General features: G+C 40.0%; 1 protein-coding gene across 3 annotated transcripts in view; it reads right to left on the bottom strand.

Moving 5' to 3' along the window:
• Positions 1-23,485, bottom strand: part of DGKI (diacylglycerol kinase iota) — a 383,824-nt gene that overhangs the window by 158,367 nt on the left and 201,972 nt on the right. For all 3 annotated transcript variants that reach the window (XM_023753493.1, XM_023753495.1, XM_023753494.1), the window contains 5 exons: positions 20,855-20,929; positions 20,263-20,361; positions 11,817-11,899; positions 9,734-9,794; positions 954-1,067 (listed from right to left, as the gene is read on the bottom strand). In XM_023753493.1, coding sequence (XP_023609261.1) covers positions 954-1,067; positions 9,734-9,794; positions 11,817-11,899; positions 20,263-20,361; positions 20,855-20,929 — 432 coding nt within the window. The remainder of the gene's footprint in view (positions 1-953; positions 1,068-9,733; positions 9,795-11,816; positions 11,900-20,262; positions 20,362-20,854; positions 20,930-23,485) is intronic.

Here is a 23,485-nt window from a genome sequence, read left to right as displayed (position 1 = left end):
TGACAGCATGATTATTAAGGACTGTCAAGTCACTGATTGGATGAGAGGAGTTAACATTGATAATATACCAGTTGCTTCATGTAAATACAGGGCGGGGCAAAAGTAGGTTTACAGTTATTCATATGGAAAATAATAAAGAATAATATAAGAATAAACTCTGTTTGGAGTACTCACAACTATAATCCTATTTTTGCCCTATCCTGTATTTATTATTTATACTTAAGAATAGACCTATGGGAGGTTAATTCATTCACCCAAAGTCAAATTAGTATCTGAAGATAATTATCTCCTATGTGAAATTAATTCTCCCAAAAGCCAGATTAATATCTTCTAGTATCTGAAGATGATTTTCATGGAACCCAGCCCAGGCAATGGTCTCATATGAACAGATAAAAAACTGGTAGGCTGCATATGTTAGCATATTGTGCCTTCTTACTGACTTAGCACTGTAAAAAAAAAATAGTAATGAAATGGCTGGTTGGTGACAGGGAAACTGCCTCCACTGAACTTGTCTGAAATTGGCTCCACGGTGCAAAGGACAGTCTGTTACCTGTGGAGTCAAAGCCATGATGACACTGACCAGAGAAACCACATGGTCAAAAAAAGCCATCACTTTCCCCAAGTAAGCATTGTAAATCTGAGTCAGAGTTGCTATCCTGGCCAAGGCTGAGGGTCAGGATCAATTCAAGTCTGTGCTTGTTTTACATGAAGACTTGAGGACAACCCACCCACTGTCTTAGTGCTTAGCTCAAAAAGCCCAGGCCTGTGTACTAACCCCGTTTTTAATCCTAAATGTTCCCTTCTTCTCCAGCTGCTTATAAGTTACTGGATAAAATCGTGGCTCGTGGGTGCCTTGGTTCTCAACCCTAACTTATTCCCCTTCCATCAGAACATCTGTGGGTTGGGGGAGCCTGCAGCTGGACGCCAGGGGCCGCCCCTGAGAGAGTTCTTACCCCTCCCCAGTTGAGAGTCCGAGCCAGGTCGTTCCCAGTCCCCAGAGGAAGGACTCCAACCGGAGGCTGAGGGCTCAGCTGCAGTTCATCCAGAATAGAAAGGATCCAGCCCACCTAGGGACACATTGGGGGCCAGAAGAGGGATAAGAAAGACAGGTAAGTTACAAGGAAGACCACCTGAGGGGAACGGCTTTAAAGAGCAAAATCGAATGGTCTTAGTTTTCTTTAAAATATATGTTTTTTGGTAGTTTTTTTAAAATATATTTTTATTGATTTCAGAAAGGAAGGGAGAGGGGGGAGAGGGAGGGGGAGAGGGAGAGGGAGAGGGAGAGGGAGAGGGAGAGGGAGAGGGAGAGGGAGAGGGAGAGAGAGAGGGAGAGGGAGAGAAACATCAACAATGAGAGAGAATCATTGATTGGCTGCCTCCTGCACGCCCCCTACTGGGGATCAAGCCTGCAACCCGGCATTTGCCCTTGCTGCAATCAAACCTGAAACCCCTTCAGTCCTCTGGCCGATGCTCTATTCATCGAGCCAAACCAGCTAGGGCTAAAACATATGTTTTAATCCAGCAGCCAGGGAACAGAAAGACCACTTATCTCTGGCAGATTCAAGGTGGCAAGTCTCTTACAGGGAAAAGGACCATTTTGTACATGCTCTGTCGTATAAGCAAAGCTACACCCATTTGTCTATATGTTTAACTAGAGATCTACTTTAAAATTTAGAAGAGTTTAAAATTTAGGGAGGTATATAGCATAGGCCACTGGAGGGAATACAGGACTTAGAGTCAGAATGAATTTCAATTCTGGCTCATATGGGTCCTGTCATCTTTATTAAATTATCTGACATCACTGAGACACATTTACCAGATTTTCAAAATGGCGTTAATAAGACCTACCTCACAAGATTGTTTGCAGAGAGAAATATATATAAAGCCCTTAACATGGTGCATGGCATATGTAAGCACCAGTTAAATGGTTAATCTCCATAGTACCATCTTAGAAATTATTGTTTTTCTAAATATCCTTGTATCCCCCTAAATGAAACATTATGGAAACATAATTAGGGCTGGACTTAGTATTTATTATAAGTTTAGGCAGAAAATGGATACTTATGTACTAGAATCATATTCCTGTTTAATCTTTTTCTCAGATTTAGTCTTATTACAGCTATTTAGGAAAATTACCCTAAAATTGAAAAGAGCAAAAGCAAACTTGAATGTTTCACAATATTATACTAGAGTAGTATTTAACAGGCCTGTTTAAGAACTATATAAGTACAGGTTAACTTGAAGATTTCTGTCCTACAGAGAGACAAATGTTGAGAAGATTACATAAACCAACTTTGACTCAAATTTAGAAAATTATTTTGGTGTAAGCAACATAATCCCTTTCTTCTACTTCTCAAAAAACAAAAACAAAAAAAACACACCAACAACAACAGCTTTATCATCTTGTTGGTGCCATCATTAAGGCACTAAATACCTTTTTAAATTAAATTTACTGGGGTGACATTGGTTAATAAAATATGTAGGTTTCAAGTGAACAATTCTATAATACATCATCTGTATAGGCACTATAAATACATTTTTATGTATATTCATTCTATATTTATATGAGTCATGTCTTTTAAATATTTTTTAAAAATGGTACTTTAACAGTACATTTATTGCACACTACTACACATAAAATGCAGAACTAAGCAACTGAAATGAAAAGATAAATGAGCTGGGCTAAGATAGATTAGGTAGCAGGCCTGCTCTCAGAGTTCATGATGAACAAAAACAGTGAGCTTTCCATGGGCCAGTCCCTGAGCAAAGTTCTCCAGTGAACTGTCTTATTAAACTTCAAAAGGAGTCCCTGAGATAGATGTAATTTTCATCTCCACTTTGTAGATAAAGAAACTGAGATTTGGAAAGTCCAATGTCCTACTTCATACCACATCATTTATGTGGTAGCTGGCATTCAAAATTAGGCTTGCCAAACGCCAAAGACCAACCTCTTAGCCTTTCTGGTGCAGGGAACCTTGAAATAAAGAACTAAACCTGGTTCTGGATATGACCTGGCCGTCCTGTAGACAGTGCATGTACTGTTGGAATCTTTGGAGCACTGAAGAAACTTAGAAGTCACTTATTCAAATTCAGTTAATTTGCAGATTTATTAACAGAGGTGCAGAGAGGTCATGTAATTAGCTGAAGACTAAATAATGAGAAGTGGCCGTCAGAGTCCTATCAGGTCTCCTGGCTTCCATCTAAAACCCCTTCTCCTCCGCAATGATTACTTCCCAGGATGTAAAACATGCCTGTCCATAATGAAGTCTGACGTTGTGTTAACCTTTCAGAAAGGCATACCCAGTTTGGGGAACTAGAAATTCAGATCCATACAAGTGTGAAAAGTCCCTCCATTCCCCAAGATAGGCAATTTGCTCCTAGACAACTCCTTAGGTTCCGGCCCAGCACTTCTATATTTTACAGGCAATACGGACAAGGCTTGCTATTGAATATTGAAGTAAAAGGGGAGGAAAATTCCAGGTGCTAAAATATGACTGGTGACGGCTACATATTGTTCCTGTGCAGCGAAAAGCACAAACAAAACCCAGTAAAAGGAGGTATCTCCAATTAACTACCAAAAGGGGATTTAAAGGGCATTAAAAAGGATGTGAAACTCAGAAATCCCAATAATCGGGGATCGCTGACTGCAGACCCAACAGTCCTGGGTAGAACCAGACTCTCAGAAGAAATGCAAGGGAACTTAGTGGGAATCTAGTTTAACACCCCATTCAGAGAAGGGAAAGGAAGGCAGGCTCTTTAAAACTTCTCTGAGAGATGATCTCTTAGTCCCCCTCTATGGTTTGTACTCACAAGTCAGTTAGTGTCTTTGGGGTAGATTTAAGTTAGGAACTTTTTTCTTATGTTTAGTTGAAATTTGTCTCTCCTTTCTCGGTAAAGAGCATGCTATGACTTCACACTTTCAACATCCCATTTCACTCTAGACACAATGAAAAAAACAAAACAAAACAAACAACAACAACAAAAACCTCTTCCTGGGCCAGAAACAAAGAAATCCCAAAGGTGCAAGCAAAAGGAAGCCAGGAGTTTGGCTTCTGTCTGATGATGAGGTGCACCCCCTGCTGGCAGGAGCCTGTGTAGAAACCAGGCTCCCTCTTGGAAATAAGAGGTTGGGATAAGAATGTGAAGAACCATGACCTGAGGCCATAGCCCATAGAAAGCTGTTTGGGCTGGAGGGATAAAGTCTCTGTGTAATAGTGAGCCCAACTTCCCACCAGCTCACTGACACCCGAAACACCCTGACATGTCCTCAGGATGAAAAGTAGCCTCAGAGTCCTGAAACCATTCACACTACTAGATAGGGACAGGAAGTGATGCAGAGAAAGGGAAGAACCTGCAAATGAGCCTGCAAAGAACAATTCTAAGTGACGGGAAGAATACTAATACTTCGACGAGAAAGTTAGGGGATGCATGCACAGCACATTAAATACAAACAATTTGCAAATGACTTTGGAATAAGTGTCCTGTAACTTCCACGCAACAGAAAGGTGCTAAAAGATCTCATGGCTCAAAGCTGTCTATTGGAAGCTCTCCCTTCCCAGTAACCAGAAACCTGCTTCTGTTAGAGGCCCAGACAGAAGATTCATGGGCAGGGGCTGTGTTTGCTGGGCCCTCACATGTCCCCAAGACGTCTCCACCAGCGTTTCCAGCACCCCTTCAATTCAATGATTCAGTTGTGATACATAGCACTTGGCATGTTTCCCACCACGACTGAAGGAAATTATCCGGATTGGGTGAAATCATGTTCCAGTTTGCAGAGTTCTTTCCTTCCTTTGTGTCAGGAAAAGTGAGACTGAAAGATCTAGAATAGCAGCTACGCCTGTGGGCTTTGTCCCTGAGCCGCCCAACGGGCCACTGCAGCAGCAGCTGGCCTGTGCTGCCACCTGCTGCCCATGCTCAGCGTTAGCTGTCCCTGGATGCTCCCCTACTGCACTTGGAGCACTGTTTTCATTCTGCAATATGCTAGCATCAGAGGTGGCTCAAGGGTGGAGAGGACCGTGAATTGAAGTCTTTGCACATGACATACATCGCATTTTCTTATATCACAGACAGAAAAATGGAGGATACGCATATTGGGAAATCAGAGAAGACAGGCAACATTTCTGAACTCTGAAAGATCATCAAAACAGCATTTAACAACTGGGTGTCCCTTACTAACTTGTACACTATGCTTCTTCCCTTTGAGGTTTTAATTTATATTTGCACTGAAGGGTTTAAAAAGTCACCATGTGTTAAAGGAAATGGTTAAAATCAGCCCTGAAGAAATCAAGATCAGGGCTGAGGTATGAGCTCTTTGAAATAGAAAACTCACTTGTTCACAATGACTACGCCTGAGGTGTACCATGTGCTTCCTCCTGAGAGAGGATGGGCTACTTCCCATCACATATGCCTGAGGCTGGGGGAGCAGAGGGGCTTGGCATGATCTGCTAGTCCCTGTCCATTAAAGGAAAATACGATACTTTCTTCCCTGCTGGGGCTGTAAGTCAGGGCAGGGGGATGCCTGCTGTTGACAATGTATCCTCATATCTAGATAAGCCAACTGAACAGGAAACAAGCATGAAATGGGTGGCTAAAGTCAACTTAATTCCAGGCTTTTGGAAAGACATGAACATAGTTACAGATGGACCTGCTGACCCAGCTCAGCTCATGAAGGTCAGAGCCAGGTAGCTAGGGACCATGTCTCACTGAGGAGCCAGCAGAAGAGGAGGGTGCACACGCCTCAGCGTCTAGGTTCACGTGCCCTTCCATATTTAGGCCAGTGACAGCCAAGGAGAGCTGGATGGGTGGCAATGTGGCCCACGAAAGGAGAGAACACAAATTTACCACATGAACACAGAAATAATACTATTTCTAGTTTATACACATGAAGGCTGGAGGTCATTCTTGAGTCAGCTGAGTTTTCGCTCAGCTTAGAGATCAAAGATGGGACCAGCTCATTTGCTGCTCTCAGCTATGTGACAACCTCAGGGTATGCAAACCAGGTACAAAGAGGCTAAACTGCAGCCACTGATTGAGCACTAGAATGCGGCCAATCCAAACTGGAGGCATTATAATTATAAAATACATGGCAGACTCCAAAGACAGTGCAAACTGAACATAAAGTAGCTCATTAATGATTTTCATATTGATTACATTCTGAGATGATAATATGTTGGATATATTAGGTTAAACAAACTGTATTATAGAACTAATTTCACCTGCTTCTTGTTTACCCTTTTTACGTCCCTTCTAGAAAACTTAATATTTAAAATGTGGCTTACATTATAGTTCTCTTGATCAGCAATGATCGCTGCTATTATAATGCTACAGCTGTAAAGAACTTTGGAGACCAAAATGTATCCTTTTGAAGATTTAGAATGTCTCAAAATAAGTTCAGAAACCTGCTCAAGGTCACAGAAATAGTAGCAGAACCTCCTCTTCCACCTCCAAGTGCAACATTGTGAGACGCATCCCTCTGCCTCCTTGCATTTGTTAATAACATAAAACTAAACTAATACTGGAGCCTAAGAACTTTTTTCCAAATTCATGCAAGATGTCTAATATTAAGTAATACTTTTTACACTTAAACTAATATGGTTAGTGGTTAATACTCCTCATTCTAATCAGTCAAAAATATTCCATTTCTGACCCCTCCTTGAACCTTGTCACTATACTGACAGAATTCTGACAGCCTCTATAGTGATCAGTATGTCAACTCAAGGTTAAATACCTTACGGCAAATATAAAATCGATGCTCTCAAGAATTATACTTCACTTGCCTAAAGCCAAGAGGTTTTTTTTTCACGCACCCACCAGTTTTTTATATAAACTCTGCCCCTAGTAAAAATTTTAAGTTTCATGTTCTAAACTGATAAAAATTAAAAATACCAATCACATACCTTGATAAATATTTCATAAACCCCCTATCTTGTTCACCAAAAACCTTACTTTAACAAGGTAAAATAAAAGGAATCCTGCTGGGTCTTATATAAGTTACCAAATAAGCAAAATTTTGATTCTGAGACTGGAGTACAGGTGTCATTATTGACAAAAATACTTAGTTCAAAAGTATGCATCAACCCTAGAATAGATATACTGCTTTTATTTCAGGAATGCCTGTTGCAAGGGACCCAAGTGTAAATGTCCAATGCATTTGTGAGTTACGTGGAAGGATGTGAAAACTGAAGTTAGGAACATAAATAAGGTCCCTAACATAAAAGAAAAGTTATATTTAAACCTTGTGGAATATCTGTTAACTATGGTACATTTAAAGAAGAAATGCTAGAAAAGGTAAGATAAGAAAAGTAGGAGAACCGAATAGTCTACAAGAAGGATATTAATGACACCGTAGTGTATTCATAGATATTCAATGCTGTAATTGGATTTGGTTGCTAGGATTCATTAGTAATGTACCAAGTCCCACTTACTCACCATTCTGGGTTTTGTCCCAGACACTCTATTGAAACTCTTTTCTTGAAAACCACCAAATTACTTCCTAGTCTCTAAATTCAATGATCATTCTCCGGTCTCTCCTTAAAGATATAACCACTCCCTCTTTCTTAAAACTCCTGTTTTGGCTTGTTTTCTTGACAGAAAAGACTACCTTCTACTTCTATCTTCTCATTTTCCTTTCAAATTGTGGTTCCTACTCCATAATTATAGGTATTTCACAAGTGTCTGAACTTGGCTGTCTTTTCTCTTTGTCCTTTAGACTTTAAAATACTTACCTAATTTCAGAGAATACCTCAATACCATATAACCTGGAGCATTGCCTCCTACACATGCCTGCTGAGTAGAGAAAAGGAAGAAGAAAGTAGCATGGGGAGGGGGTGGGGAGTCAGGTGGTGGGAGATTCAGTGGGTGATGGGGAAGTTTGAGAGGTGGAGTATCCAGTCAATGGGGAAACCCAAGATATGAAGATGGAATAGGAAGCTGAAGTGGACCTGAGGTCAGAGTCATTTAAGAAAGAGGAAGAACTATGAATCCAGAACAACAGGCATATCCTCAGCTTGTATGCTGCTGTCACTGAGATTTAGAGGAGAAAAGATGTGAGTGGGATGCTTGAAGCATATAGGAAGGCAAGTAGATGCTAAAATAAGGAAGACAACTGTAGTAAAAGGTCACAACTGAGTTTATCCTTTTATTAAAGACTAGAGGCCTGGTGCACGAAATTCATGTATGGGGTGCGGGGGTGGGGGGAGGTCACTCAGCCTGGCCTGCACCTTCTCGCAATCCGGGACCCCTCGGGGGATGTCCGACTGCCAGTTTAGGCCCGATCCCTAATTTGTTATTATATATTAATTTAATTAATAATACCTTTTTCTCCACAGAGGATTTGTTTGGATAAAAGTCTTACTAAAGATAGTTGGAAAAATTCCACAGTATCATATTTCTAAATACATCTCCCTAAAACACTACAATTGATTGAAATTTATTTGGTATTGTGGGAGAAAAAAATTCCATGGTCAAATAATTTTGGAAAACACTGGGTTAAACAAAGTGAAATTGCCCTGACAGGTTTGGCTCAGTGGATAGAGCGTCGGCCTGCAGACCCAAAGGGCCCCAGGTTCAATTCCAGTCAAGGGCATGTACCTTGGTTGCAGGCACATCCCCAGTAGGGGGTGTGCAGGAGGCAGCTGATCAATGTTTCTCTCTCATTGATGTTTCTAACTCTCTATCCCTCTCCCTTCCTCTCTGTAAAAAAATCAATAAAATATATATATTTTTAAAAAGTGAAACAGGTTTGGAATTTTTTGCTGTAAGACTTAATAATAAATTTTATAAGATAATAATGTGTATTTCAAATCTTGAAAGACTGGTAAACACTATTTTCACACACACACACAAATATTTTCCTCTCACAAAGTATTTTAAGGGACCAGTGGAATCACTTCTTTTTCCCCAATTTCATTTATTAGTATTTAATGCAAATGCAATGTTGCATTAAGTGCTCATGTGCTATGAGAGATAAAATTAGAAGATTTCATCGCTACTTTGAGAATATTCTAATTAGAGAAATTAGAGAAGAGCCATACATAGTGCATAATAAAAGCCTGGGTTCTATGAGAGCAGACCCCAAATACAGAAGAAAAGACACTGGGCAGCAGAACCTCCGTGTCATGAATCTCCATTTCTAGCCTTTGCTAAATATATCAGCATAAATAGAGGGCAAATGGAGCAATAGATGAGACACAAAAACAGGACAATATAACCATCACATTAAACTTCAGCCCAATGCCACCTCTTCTTAAAAAATGACTACAAATGGAACAAACAGATAATCTTTAAGGCAAACCAATGTTAGTCAATATTCTAAGTTTTATTTCCACTGGGGAAAAAATCACAATAAATCAATTGTGTACACCTAGTTCTCCTTAACCATTGTGGCCAAATATTAAGAACAGACTGAAATAGATCAGTGTATATTTTTAAAAGAATTTCATCATCTATAATCTTCATTCTGATGATCTGACCACATCCTTACCTCGTGGAACAGGGAAGGATATAGTAGAGTTGAGGAAGTGAAACAATATAGAAAAATTCCGTTTGAATCCATGAGATTAATAACAGAGTACCTTCTAACCTTATGGACCACGACTCACATGAGGGAGACACATGTTTCAAGGGGTTGGAAAGACTGTGAGGTGGGAATGAATTTAAGAGAACTGTCATAAGGAAAACAAAAGAAAGACGAAAGAAATAAGGGCGAGAACTGGATTCTATTTCGAGGACCTACCGTTCCATCCCCACCACAGGCCAGAATTCGCAGATTTGGTACTTTCCTATACAACTCCAACCTGCAGAGGAAATAGAAGAAAAAGTTAACAGAAGAGCACATCACTTGCCATAGCAGAGAGAAAACACATGGCAAAAATGAAGGGTATCCCCTGTAGAAAATGTATAATCATGAATATAATAAGATCATCAAAACTAGTTACCAAGTAATCACAAGAGGACTGACTCCCAGCAACTGGATCAGAGGTTGGCAGCAAACATCATTTTCAAATAGCCAGCACTGGGAGGGGATTTTAGGATGTCCTAGAGATTCTTATCCCATAATTCCTACTAATGTGTCAGCTCATTATTTTCCTCATTGGTCTGACTTCCTTTCAGTTTATTCTTTTCCCATCATTCTCCCCTCTCCTTTCTCAAAGAAAACCATCATTAATTGGCAATCAAAAGGCCTTCTATATCTCCTCCTTATATTTTATTGGATCTATTTATTTTCAAACCTAACCTTCCCACTCTTAATCCTAGGAAACCTTTCAGAGAGGCAGGGGGAGGGTACCCCACTAGCATTACTGTCGCACCCACAGTTACATCTACCTCTCATCTCACTCACAGTCAGACCCCATTTATACACCTCCGTTTAAAGAGGGGAAATTTACTGATTTTTCTTTAGTTTAAATTGGCCTGCTTAAAATTAGATCATTTTGTTTCTCATGTTGGCTCTTAAGAAAATGCAGTGTTACCACCCTGCCTGCTAAAATGTTTGCCTAAGTGAAGCTGTTAATGGCTCCGTTCCAGAAAGTGTCAGCTATTTAGATCAAATACTATTTGTTCCTGGAACTACTTCCTGTCTTTCCATGTTCTTTATGCTGATCTATGAAGCGTCCACCTAAAGTCTAAAGTGGTGAAATCTTAAGTAAACATCTAAAAGAGCAAAAGCCAGGTTACCAGATTTGCAAATCCAGATACAGAAAAACATAGAGAAGTCTCATAGTACCCTCTAGTGGCAAAAATGTTCATAGATTAAGAGAATGTAAGCAGAAATTTTCATATTTAACGTTCTTCTGCATGCTTAAATATACATAATGTACCCTTTTCCTATAGGAATATTATTTCTCTAGAAATTAAGCTGATGTGTTTTTAGAGAACAAAATATATTTTATAACTGTATTATGAAAAACAAAATATCACAACACAACGTGAAGCTGCTGTAAATTTAATCTGGCATCATAACTGTACACAGGGTCAAAAGCAAAGGAAAACAAACTTCATTACAGTTGGCAGGTCCCTATCGGGTCGCTGGTGTCAGAAGCTGAGGTTTGCCTCTGGTAGTTACTTTCTTACTTAAAAAGAATTATTATCTCTTAAGTTATAAGCTTTATCAGATGAAACCCATTCTGTCTTACTAGATGGATTTATAAAGGGAATCAGAAAGCAGCACAATGTCCCCACTCTTTCCCTCCTCCAACGGGAAGAAATAAGATACACGTCACCTACATCTAGACTTGATTTTCAACACTTCTAACAAAAAACCGTGCGTAAAATTTCTGAGGAGCTCAGAAAAGGGATTGAGCAGAAATTAAAATATCTCCCCCCCCCCCACGCTGATGTGAAATCCACAGGTATAATCAATGAATCAATCTCTCCGAGATGGAATGATCTAATTCAAATGTATATGAATATATTCATAAACAAATATGGCCCCTGCCCACAAAGACACACTGACACCCCCATTAATGTACACGTCCAAAGCTGCTCATGCATAAACAGAAAAGTGATGCATCCTCTCCATTCCCAGACTGGCTCATAATCTACAGTTGCACAGACACACGCAGCAGCAAACACATAAAAAATGCTCACTGAGATAACAACTGTGAAATGTGCTCTGAAGGGAATTAACCCAACGAAGAGTGCGAGGGGGAACCTGAGATAGAGTTTTAAGGGGAGGACAGTACAGATGAGAAGGGAGGTGAGAGACAGTTAGAAAATGTCTCACAAGGCAACCGAATAACGAAGCTTGATGCCAGAGCAGGAAGTCCTTCTCACTTGCCTAAGACAGTACGGACCACGGAGGGTATATCCAGACTTACGCATCTTTCGGCCCTTCCTGAGAAAGATCAAAGACTTGCCGTGGATTCAGGTACCACATGAACATCTGCAGGACTTTGGTTCCCTGTAAGAAAAAAAAATGACTATAGTGGGAAGAAATTTCCAAATATTAGCTGCTTATTTAAAAAATAAAACCCATTATCTGAAATAATACCCACTTATAAACAAATTAGAGCAGTAGTTAAAATCATGGTCTTTGGCCAATGCCCAGATTAGACATCAGCCTACCCTAACTCCGGCAAGTTCCTTAATTTCGTTAAGCTCAGCTCCCTCCTCTTTAATGTGGAGACAAGAATGCCTAGTTCACAGACTAGTTTCAAGGATAAAATGCCATACTGTTTGAGGGGCACATTACAGTGTTTCTCATGCAATAAGTGCTCCATAGATATTATCTGTTAGTTTTACCATCATTACTAAATGTATGAAAATCCACGCAGGGAAGATTGGTCAGCTATGTAATTTAACATTAATTTTTACTTTAATGTGCAGATTGCTATTGTCTTTGCATAATATGAAATATGGGCAGTATCAGCTAAGTATGACTTTATTGAAAAAAATTTTAACTGAAGCAAAAGTATCACAGGCTTCCCGTTACGTAGACGACACATATATACCTTCTCCAGTTAGTGGTATCAAATCTTATTTGACATTTTTAAATTTCCATGCCTCTAACTCTTTGTCCAAACCAAACATTTCTGTCACGCATGAACATTTTGGGAAAGTTTGAAGTGTAAATGTGACATTTATAGAAATGATCATCATGACCAATACAAGGCATTTCTAAAGATAATTTCTTGAAGTGAATTGAGCAGGGAAGAAATGAGGAATCTTTTTATTAAGCAGCATCCAAAGAGCTTTCAAAATGGGTAAGGTGCCTTACTTAGATCATTATCAACCACAGCAAATAATATTTGATCAGTAGGCAGAGTTTGTTGCTTACCATTATAGTTCCTTTATTAAATATCATGGTTGCTCTTTCTCAAAATAACCCTAAGTTTTACACCTACTATGCTGTATTTGAGGGTTATCCTAGTATGGTAGAACTAGCACAATATTTGAGTTAAAAGTAACTTGGGTGTTCTAAGTGGGTGAGCATGAGCATTTATAACCCTACAGAAATTCAGCATATAAAGTAGAAGAACAACGTGTACTTTTTAGGGTGATTATGAGAATTAAATGAATCAGTAATAGTTATGTATCTTGCACAGTACGTGGCACAAAATAGGCCTGTTGTAAATGTTAGTCCCTTTCTTTTTTGCTCCCTGCTAATCTATTCATTAAAATACACTTGAGGGTGTGAGAGCTAGAGTGTAGTTGATAATTATCACACTGTTACACCAGTTGTTACAGAGGCCAATGCAGGTCTTTTGTCCCAATTCCATCCAAACCTATAATTTAAAAGTTCTGCTTCATCATGTGCTTGCTATAAATTTAGCAATAACATTTTCTCCTTGATTATTACAACTAATCCTGCAGTTTCACCAAAGGACATAGTTTGCTTCGTGTAAAATTCAGACATAGGTTTAGATACATAATGCCAACTATGTATTTTTCTTTCCACACTGCGCCTTGACATCAAGTCCGTTGAGGATTATCCCAAGTAAACTTTTATGTTTAAGAGTCATTTTAAGGACAAACCAATTTACAAAAAATTTCCTAATGACTTGCTAGAAAATTAATTTTTCAGCTTTAGATTCCTAGAGCAATATGAGTTGTAGATGTTAATTACTCTTTTCCACCTTTGGCTATGGTCGAGTGCATGTCTCAATTTCAGCTTCTTCTCCTATGCATACAATACTAGGTAATTAATATCTTCTAAGAAATAAAATTACAAAGCATTTAGAGGTTATTTTCTTCATCTAAAATTTCTCTAGAAAGTTTGAGTGACACCATTTCGTTTTTGCTCATTTTCATTTTGTGTTAGTTGGAACACCTAAGTGTCTCCATTTATCCTTTTGAGGAAGGGGTATTAAGGCTGACAAATTTTTCACTGCACACCTCTAGGAGGTGCCATTGACATTAGAGCCCATTAGAATAATGCCCTCTGCAGTTGCGCGGGGATAACTTGCATAGCATTCTTATATTACATTCAATCATTATATAATTTCTTCTTTCAAAAATAATCTTTCTACAACATAATCAGCAAAAAAATGATGTGTCTGAATGAAAGCATTGCACTGTTTTAAATCAGTCCTGGTGGGTGTGTAGTAAAAAGATCTAACAGACATTAAGTCAGTTCTATTAACTCTGCTATTAACTCTAGGATAACCTACTTTCGGGCTTTAATAGAGGCAATTTATTCAATAGAACAGAATGGTTTGACAAATACTAATTCACCAGGAAAAGATCAATTTCTTGCTTTCTCACTGTCAGTATTAAATATACTAAGTTATTCACACAACTGTCATTCACTAACAAGTCTCAATGTGCCAAATGCAAAAGATGTGCAACTTTTGTGCGAGTCTAGTTTTCTCTAAATGAGAAAATAGCTTACAAGTTAATTCCAATACACTCTGGAGAGAGTCCTTATACACAGTTGTAGATGTAATACCTCATTGGCCATAGAACTTTTTAAGATATTGTGATATTGGGTATTTCCCTGGAGTGATAAAAATGTTCTTTCCAGCTCCTGGTGTTGGGGAACAGGGTGGGAGAAGAGAAAACGACTTTCCAGAATAAAGGTAGATTGTTTCTCGAGGGAAATTAACAGGTTTCAGCCACTCACCCACTATGTGCGGGGTTCGGTTTTATGTGAGGAAACAGAAAGATGGACTAGACAGAGAAGATCTTTGCCTCGCGAGGAAGTTTTATACATTATTCATAAATTAAAATATAATGACTTGGGAGTATGGAGAAGCAGTTAAGGATGGGTCAGCTCACACAGCACATCAATCTTCATGAAAACACTGCCATTCTCATGTAGGCTGAAACATTGGGATGTTACTCAGGGAGCCTTGTCACGGAGCAATTATCACAGTTGTTAATTCAGAGTTATTATCATGATCATGGAAAAAACTGTCCACATAATAAGAAAGGCCCAAGGAAAATAAAAGGGAGTGGGAGGAAGAGGTTAAGAAATAAGTACTTGAAACTGGCTTCAAACCACCCCAAAGAAATACCTAATTTACTTCATAAAAACGTATTTGGCTCCTGTTCTGTGCCCACATGGACACCCAAGATCTCAGGAGGAGATCAATATTAGTTCATTAAAGATGGAAAATGCACCTGGCCGGTGTAGCTCAGCGGTTGAGCATTGACCCAGGAACCAAGAGGTCACAGTTCGATAGCTCAATCCCCTGTGGGGAGCATGCAGGAGGCAACTATAGACAGTATTTCTCTTCTCTCTCTAAAAATCAATAAAAACATATTTTAAAAAAATATGGTAAATGTGATGGTAGAGATGCCTACTGACCAGTATGAGAGGCCAGAGATACTCTAAGCCTCAATTTTGGGATTAGGCCAGTGGTTCTCAACCTTCCTAATGCCGCGACCCTTTAATACAGTTCCTCATTTTGTGGTGACCCCCAATTTCATTGTTACAAATTGAACATAATTAAAACATAGTGATTAATCACAAAAACAATATGTAATTATATATGTGTTTTCTGATGGTCTTAGGCGACCCCTGTGAAAGGGTCGTTCGACCCCCAAAGGGTTGTGACCCACAGGTTGAGAACCGTTGGATTAGGCGAAGGCTACCTACATATGATACTTAGACTTTGTCTTGAAAGATGAGTAGAGGAAGAAGTTTTAGGATAAAGACACACCATAGAAAAACTATGTTCCATTCAGTCTTTGAGTCATGAGGCAGGGGTCTCGGGAAACAAAACAGCCTGACTTGTACACTAGGTCATGTACGCTAAGGAGCTTGGGCTTTTTTTTAACAAAAGGTAAGAGTCACTGAAATGTTTTGATTAGGGGGCGATGGACTTACATTTTGATACATTTGTCTGGCTACAGACTAAGGAGCTAGACATCCAGGCTCTAGATCTATGAAAGGGGCTAGATGACTTGGTTTGAGTCTTCTTGGCCACTGCTGTGGACTGAGTGTGTTCCTCCAAAATTCATAGGGTGAAATCCTACCGCTCAATCTGATGTATTAGGAGGTGCGGCCTTTGGGAGGTGCTTAGGTCATGAGGGTGGAGCCATCAGAATGGGATTAGTGCCCTTATAGGAGAGACTCCAGAGAGCTCCTTCCTCCCAAATGCCACATGAGGACACAGTAGGAAGACGCTGTCTGTCAACCAGGAAGTGAGTTCTCACCAGACACCAAACTGGCTGGGGCTTTGATCTTGGACTTCCCAGCCTCCAGAACTGTGAGAAATAAATGTCTGTTGTTTATCAGCCACCCAGTCTGTGGTACTCGGCTTCACAGGCTGAACTGACTAAGACAGCTGCCCTCACATTCCCACCAATATTGTGACTTGGGGAAAAAGGGGCTTTCCACAGATTCATTGTTTGGTTGCTTCAATTCCATCTGTTTAGCCGGCTTGACAAGAAGATCTGAGACAGAATTCTGACATGTGCCGTCATCGACTGATTGCCCTTCTACCCTCTTCCCAGCCTATCCTACGCTTTAGGAGACTCTAATTATATCTAAGCATAATGATTCTTGATTTATCCCCAGCTTGAGCATTGCAGAACGTAACATTTTCATTGAGGTTGTTTGAGTATTTAAAAACAGTTTGGGGCTCAAATATTTGAAGTTATTGATATTTTTTGTCTCCTCATTCTCCCCACTTTGGTTGACTTACGTAGAAGGGGCAGCCCTGGTCTGGGGGTGGCTCGGTCTGGGGAAGCTTGTCCACAGATGGTGGTGAGAACTTGGTCAGGATGAGCCTGCCCACAGACTGAACACCCCTTCCTACAAGTTCCCCGGGAGCTCCAATCCAGAGGGGCAACTCATACCATACCCTAACCTGAGGATTTCACATGGAACCGTTTGGAAACCAGGGTCTGGACCCCTCACCTCTCAGGACTGACTAACTAGAATCACCCTAGTGGTCAGAGCACCTGCTTAACCCTGAACTTACAACCTACATCACTGGAAGATGAGAGCGTGAGGGAGAGATGGTGCAAAAGCAGGAAACATCGAGAGGTATCAGAAGGATCCATACGACTCAGGTAGAAAGATGTTAATGACTCAGAGACACCCAAGAAAAAGAATCCGATTTGAAGTTAAGGCAGAGATGAGTGTAAGAGAGAGTGTTCATTTCTGGAGCCCTTGGGTTTCCAGCAGAGGAGGGGACTGTGCGGGAGGAAACTTTATCTTCCCTCTGCTACCTCTTGTGCACAGGACACACGCAGGGTGGACACCGTGGCCCTGATTCCACCGCCTGTCCCCTCCGATAGTGCAGATCCCAACAACGACAACAGTGCTGAAAACTTCTGAATCTTTTAAAAAATGCAGCATTTTCTCCACCTTAAGTGTTAGAAAAACAGAAAATTAGGAAGCATTTTCTCAGTCCATTAGGATTTTGTGTCTTGGCAATTATCAGTTTGGCTCAAAAAAATCACAAAAATTCTATAAAAAAACCTGACAGTTATTGTGAAGCATCTGTTTAAAAGACAGGGTTGTTTAAAAGACATAGAAGTGCTTAATCCCCATATGTGGTCATCTAACTAAGTTCCAACAAAGTGTTAGAAACTTTCTGTCCACACAATTTACGATAGGAAGAAAAAAACTGTAGGTATTTTACTTGCCAGAAGATGGCGATATAGTCTAGCTATATAAAGAACAGAAGCCTAAGCCAGTTTTTGGTTTGTTTTTTAAAGTTAAAAGCCTAAGCCTCAAGAACAGAAGAGCAAGAGTGGGGAGTGCTTTATATGCAGAGGCAGATGAGTAGAGTAAGTCATGGCTAAAAGGCAAGAATCAGGATTTAACAACAACAACCACGTATTTCTGTATTGACAGCCGTGAGCCCTCGCTGGTCAGTGTGCTCTCAGCAGCAGCAACAGCACCACCTGGGAGCTGGTTGGAAAAGCAGAATTTCAGGGCCACCGGCTGACTCCGAGTCAGAGCCTGCATTTTAACCTGATCCCCAAGCGATTCATATGTACATTCCAGCTTGAGAAGAGGGTCCGTGGCTCTCAACATTGGTTCCACAAGAAAATAAACAGGAGAGTTTATACCAGTCAAGGAATCCTACTCTCACAGCTTCTATTTTAATTACTAAGACCTCACTAGTTTTTTTTAAAGCTACCTAGGGTATTGTGTAGGGTGGAGAACCTAACCTCTTATTCCCAATGTATGGCTGAATCTACCCTCATCAGCAAAGTTAAGGGTGTGTTATAGCCCAAGTTCAGGGAAAGACTAGCCCTAACAGAGGAGTGAGTTCATCTCCAACCAGGACTCTTCCCTACTCGCTGCAGTCAGGGGATCAAGCTGTGCCTTCCTCCCTGCAGATGAAATCACAAATATACTGTGCTGGAGGTCAGTGTGAATGATTCCAATTGTACATAAGTGATTGGATTTATTCATAGTTTTATCAGCATTTCACATTGTGCTTAGAAACAAGGTTCTTTGTATTTCTTAGGCTTAATACAGAATTCTATTTTAAATAGAGAGTATATAGATATTTAAATTTATGTAATATTCACTTTTACTTGGTTAGCCATCCTTCTAAGAATCCCAGCCATTCTAGAAGTAACATCCTTAGGGTAATACATTTACAAGCCAAAATGCATTAAATGACATCATAAGTCTTTTGTCTCTAATAACTGGGCACTTTAAACATTTTTTAATATCTCCCTGTGACCTCAAGTTCCTCAAACACAGCTCTACCTCTTTCCCAATAATGCTTTCCTTTCCTGAATGCTCATCAATAACAAAGCCACTGTTAGATGATCTGCTGCACAATCTTGATGCTTTACTTCCCTTTATGGATTCCATTCATTCATCTGTCCAATCACATGTCATCCACTAGTCCATCTGTCCACCCACCCACTCACCAACCAGCCATGCATTCATCTATTAGCCATCCATCCACACATCCACTCACCAATCCATCTTTCCAAGTTATGCTCTTCCTGACTTACACATTCTCAATGTATCAAATTAATTCCTTAAAGATGCTTTCATCATATTACTCTTTTGTTCAAATTTAAAAAATATTTTAAATTAAAAAAAACTATTCCCTGGTACACATCCAAATCTTCAGCCAAGTTTTAAGACACTGGTCCTGGCTCATTCTAATCTCTACCTAACACATTTGAATAATATGCATGCTCCACTCACCATACAGTCCTCAAAACAAATCATTTTATCACGACATCCGTTCTCCCATTAATATTGTTTATTCTTGCATAATTATTGTTCACTAGTATATACCATATACTAGAAATCATAGGTTCAAAGGTACAGCCCCTGGTATTTATTATGAAGCCTGTACTTTCAATGTATAAACCTACAGAGAAGGCTTATGTTGCAATTGACAGAGTGCCCAGGGCTACAGGGGCATAATGCACAGCACAGTCAAGTCTGAGAAAGGGATCAGAAAGGTGCTCTTGAGCCTTAGAGGATAAACAGGGATTTGCCACAGTAAAGAGGAGCAGGGCACTGTTCCAGCTCTCTCCCCTCTGCCTAACTAAGTATGTCCATCTTCTGTTTCAGCTACTTCCATGACACCATTTCCTTATCACTCCCAAGTCACTGCTTGCCTCTAAAACCTGTAGCACTTGTAGTCTGAGCCACTCAATTTAGAACTCACATGTAATTAATGTTGTCTGAATTATTCTTCCCATTGCCCCTTTTATGTCATTAACAGACAAGATGTCCTTAGGAAATTCACTTAAGCTTCCTTGAGCTCTTTTGTAATTAGTGAAATAGGAAGCAACATCAGATCATCTCTGAAGTCCCTGCATTAATTATTTATACAGAGAGGGCTCCCACTTTACTGGACTCAAAGGCAGGGATCACCTGTGAGTGTCTGTATGCCCTAGAAACAAAGCTGATCATGATTTCCCGAGTGCATTTTACACAATGACTGCCATCATGAGACATAGTGGGCATGTGGTGCTCAGGTGGCCAAAATCATGGAGTCAACCACATTAGCTTTGTTTTGTGCCCCAACCTTGTCCCTGAGAAAGTGGTTGTCTTCTAAAGCTAGGGGCCCTAGGTGGTGTTCTTTTACCCCAGTGGTTCTCAACCTTCCTAATGCCACAACCCTTTAATACAAGTTCCTCATGTTGTGGTGACCCCCAATTTCATTGTTACAAATTGAACATAATTAAAGCATAGTGATTAATCACAAAAACAATATGTAATTATATATGTGTTTTCCGATGGTCTTAGGCGACCCCTGTGAAAGGGTCGTTGGACCCCCAAAGGGGTCGCGACCCACAGGTTGAGAACCGCTGCGGTGTTAGGAATTGTGTTTTTAAGAAAGCATTGCAGCTTCCAAGTTAAACTCATCAACAATGACTCACCTGGTTGCCTCCACTCTTGGGGTTCACAAACACAAGCAAGGGTTTCATGAGAGGAGAAGAGATAGGTTTTATCACAAAAGGACGACCTTTGTTTTCCTGCTGAAGGAAGAAAACAGCACAACTGAGATGCACATCCATGACTTGACAGGCAGCCCCAAAGCAATTGGAGAAACCGCCAGCACCACCCCAACCCTTGCAAAAAAAACAAAAAAACAAACAAAAAACAAAAAACCCACAAGGTACAACTTGTTTCATAGGGTTACTCTTAATAGGACACTCTCTGTAAAGCTTAGAAGAAAGTTTCTCAAGGTATAATTTGCTGAGAATTGAGTCATGTTTTTGGTTTTATTCTATATACCCTAAACATTCTAGAAGTGTTAGCTCTTTATCATCTTTGGGATAACACTTCCCTGGACAAGTGCAGATGCTCTGTGAAGTGGCAGAGGTTATATTTTTTAAAATACTAAGAATTCCACATGTTAGAGTACAGTGAAGGAGAAAAGAGTGGTGGGAGATCTATCAAAACAACAAGCTTGGGCAGGCTATGGAAAGGAGTATGGATTTCACTGGACCATGATCCTGAAACACTTACTTCAGTTCCCCTTTTACTGGCTTTTCTTTTAAAGCTCGTTCTCTTCTTCTTACGATTGGAAGCCTTCAGCGAGTTCTGTGAGGAGAGAAGGGAAGACCTGAGCTCGGGGCAGACAGCCCCCGAGCTTTCCCATGCAGAACCATGTAGAAGGTGACGGCAGCACATGCTGTTGGACTGCATGCTTCTCATGCTTTGACACTTCCAAGCCACTGTGCATGGGTAAGCCACAGACAGAAATCAGTCGAGTGCTTCAGAGTGAGCAACTGACTCCCCACCACACGGAGAGGCAGGGAGTTAGAACCCTGGAGGCTCTCATGGACTCACATAACAACACATGTTATACCTGCCAACCCTCCCAGTAAAAATGGAAGAATCCCAAATTCTCTGAGGGGCTCCAGTCTCCCGCCCAACCAGGTCCGTCTCCCGCCCAACCAAGTTCAAGTTCAACTCCTGGTATGGAGATCACCTATGTGGAAATGTAAAAAAGGAGGCCATTTTTCATGTTTTTCTTTTTCCTCTGTTTACTTTGTTCTGGGTAATGACTCTTCTAAGTAATGGTCATAACTTACTCATCTGTAATGGAACTTTATGATCCAACTATCCTATCAGCATTGATGACTAGGTTTTAAAATGCAGAGATAAGACTCACCCTTAAGTTAGTAAAGTAGCAGTCATTATTCTTTCTTTCTTTAAAGACCCATTAGTTTAAAAAAGTCTTCCCTCTCCTGGAGCCTTGATTTTTTTTCTTCTCACAAAAGTGCCTCCAACTTGTTGAAATACAGTGACCCCAAATCTATTTTCCCTGTCTTTCTCTTTCTAGGAGTTTTATAGACCACAACTTTGTGATTACTTCAACTTTGTGATTACTCTTAATATTTGATACATATGCTTGGAAAAGAACTTCTCTTAGGAGGCCAGTCACAGTTCATTTGTTGAAGACCAGCAAAATGAGATTTAATTAGTGGAGTCAATAATTAATTAGATTGCCATCTTCACAAAGCAAGACATTACTACCACATTGCAGATGTTAACAGAGTGCTGAAAGCCTGAAATACAGAATTCTTAACTTAAAATTTTATATAGTATATACACATGCATTGCTTGAGCAATTAAGAGTTTTCAAACAGCTTGAAAAAAATTAGATATCTATTCTATCATTTAGAGTATTTTTTCCCAAATAAAATTAGTCTAGAGTACATATATTAACACATCCAAATCAGCAAGATGGAAACTATTTAGCTTTTATTTTTCTTTCACTTGGACCTCGAGAAAAATAAGTTGATTTATGCCTTTCTCACCAACGGTAAAGGAAATTTTCTTGAAGCACCATTGTCTCAAAGTTTGTTCCCCCATCAGAATAAGAGTTTTCAGGTTCTCTGGTTCTCAGCAGAAAAGAGAAATCCAGAGACCAGGTTACTTCTCATCACTCACTCTAGACTAGCTACCCCTGCAAAGAGATCTCCAAGTTTCTGAATTCTTCTTTACATGGGTCTATTACCATGTCGCTCTTTGGGGAAACTTTTGCCTTATTAAAATATTTGCTATATTTTTTACTACTTTCAGTTCAACTAAAAGGAAAGAAAAATAACTTGGAGCCTTTAAACGTTTAATCAACCAAATGACCCAAGATGGATGCTGGAAACTATTGGTCTGGCCACATCCGTGTCTATTTGATGTCAATTAGTGATGCTGAGTGGTTCTCCACCATCACTGCACATTGGCCTCACCCGGAGAGCTTTTACGAAATGGCCCCAGGAAATATTCTCATTTAATTTATTTGAGTGAAGCTCAGGCAAAGGTACTTTCTAAAAGCTCCCCAGGCAATTCTAACATGTAGCCAGGTTTGAAGTAGAAAGGGAGGAGTAAAGAGACGCATATACTGAGATAAAGCAGAAGATCTGTGGGATAAGGACCATGAGCTGTGGAATCCGACAGACCGGGTGTTAATTCTGGATGTCACGAGATCGGTGCTACTGGATCTGAGACTTTGGCCAAGTCGTTCAAAGTTTCAAAGTAACAGTTTCTTAATTTCAAAATGAAGGTGATAATACCTACCTCAAGCAGAGTTGTGAAGTTTAAATCAGAAAAAGTATGTGAAGCAGTTAGCCTGGTATCCATCCCATGATAAGGACTTCCAAAAATGTTAGTTGCCTCGTTCACAGCTGTATATCCCAGCACCTAGCGCAAATGCCTGGCACATAGTACGCACTCAAATCATTGTTGAAATAATGAGTCAGTATTATTCAAATGCACAACACTTGCTGAGTCTCTCCTGATTTTAGAAAGGATCCTTAGGAATTGAATGCCTGTCTGCTAACTTCTTTGTTGTTTCATTTCCTTTATTGCCGAGAGCAATGAAGGACGCACACCAAGTGCTTGCAGGAACACACTATGGTTCTTGGTTCTTGACAGGATTCAATAATTAAACTCTGAGAGAAAGGTCTAATGGATCAGGCTAAGGTTGTTTCCTAAGCTTGCCTGATCATAGAAATCAGAGCTCCTCAGGTGATTCTGACAATCAAACACGTTTGGGAAACAGAGTTAGAAAAACACATCAAAATAAGGCTTGATGTCTGAAAACAGAGCAGGCAGGGAACTCAATTCTGATAGGGAACACACACACAAAACAGC

The sequence above is a fragment of the Myotis lucifugus genome, unplaced genomic scaffold (assembly GCF_000147115.1).
Source record: "Myotis lucifugus unplaced genomic scaffold, Myoluc2.0 scaffold_46, whole genome shotgun sequence".
Classification (NCBI taxonomy): Eukaryota; Metazoa; Chordata; class Mammalia; order Chiroptera; family Vespertilionidae; genus Myotis; species Myotis lucifugus.
The sequence above is the reverse complement of the archived record's forward strand: the minus strand, read 5'-3'. Positions and strand labels throughout refer to the sequence as shown.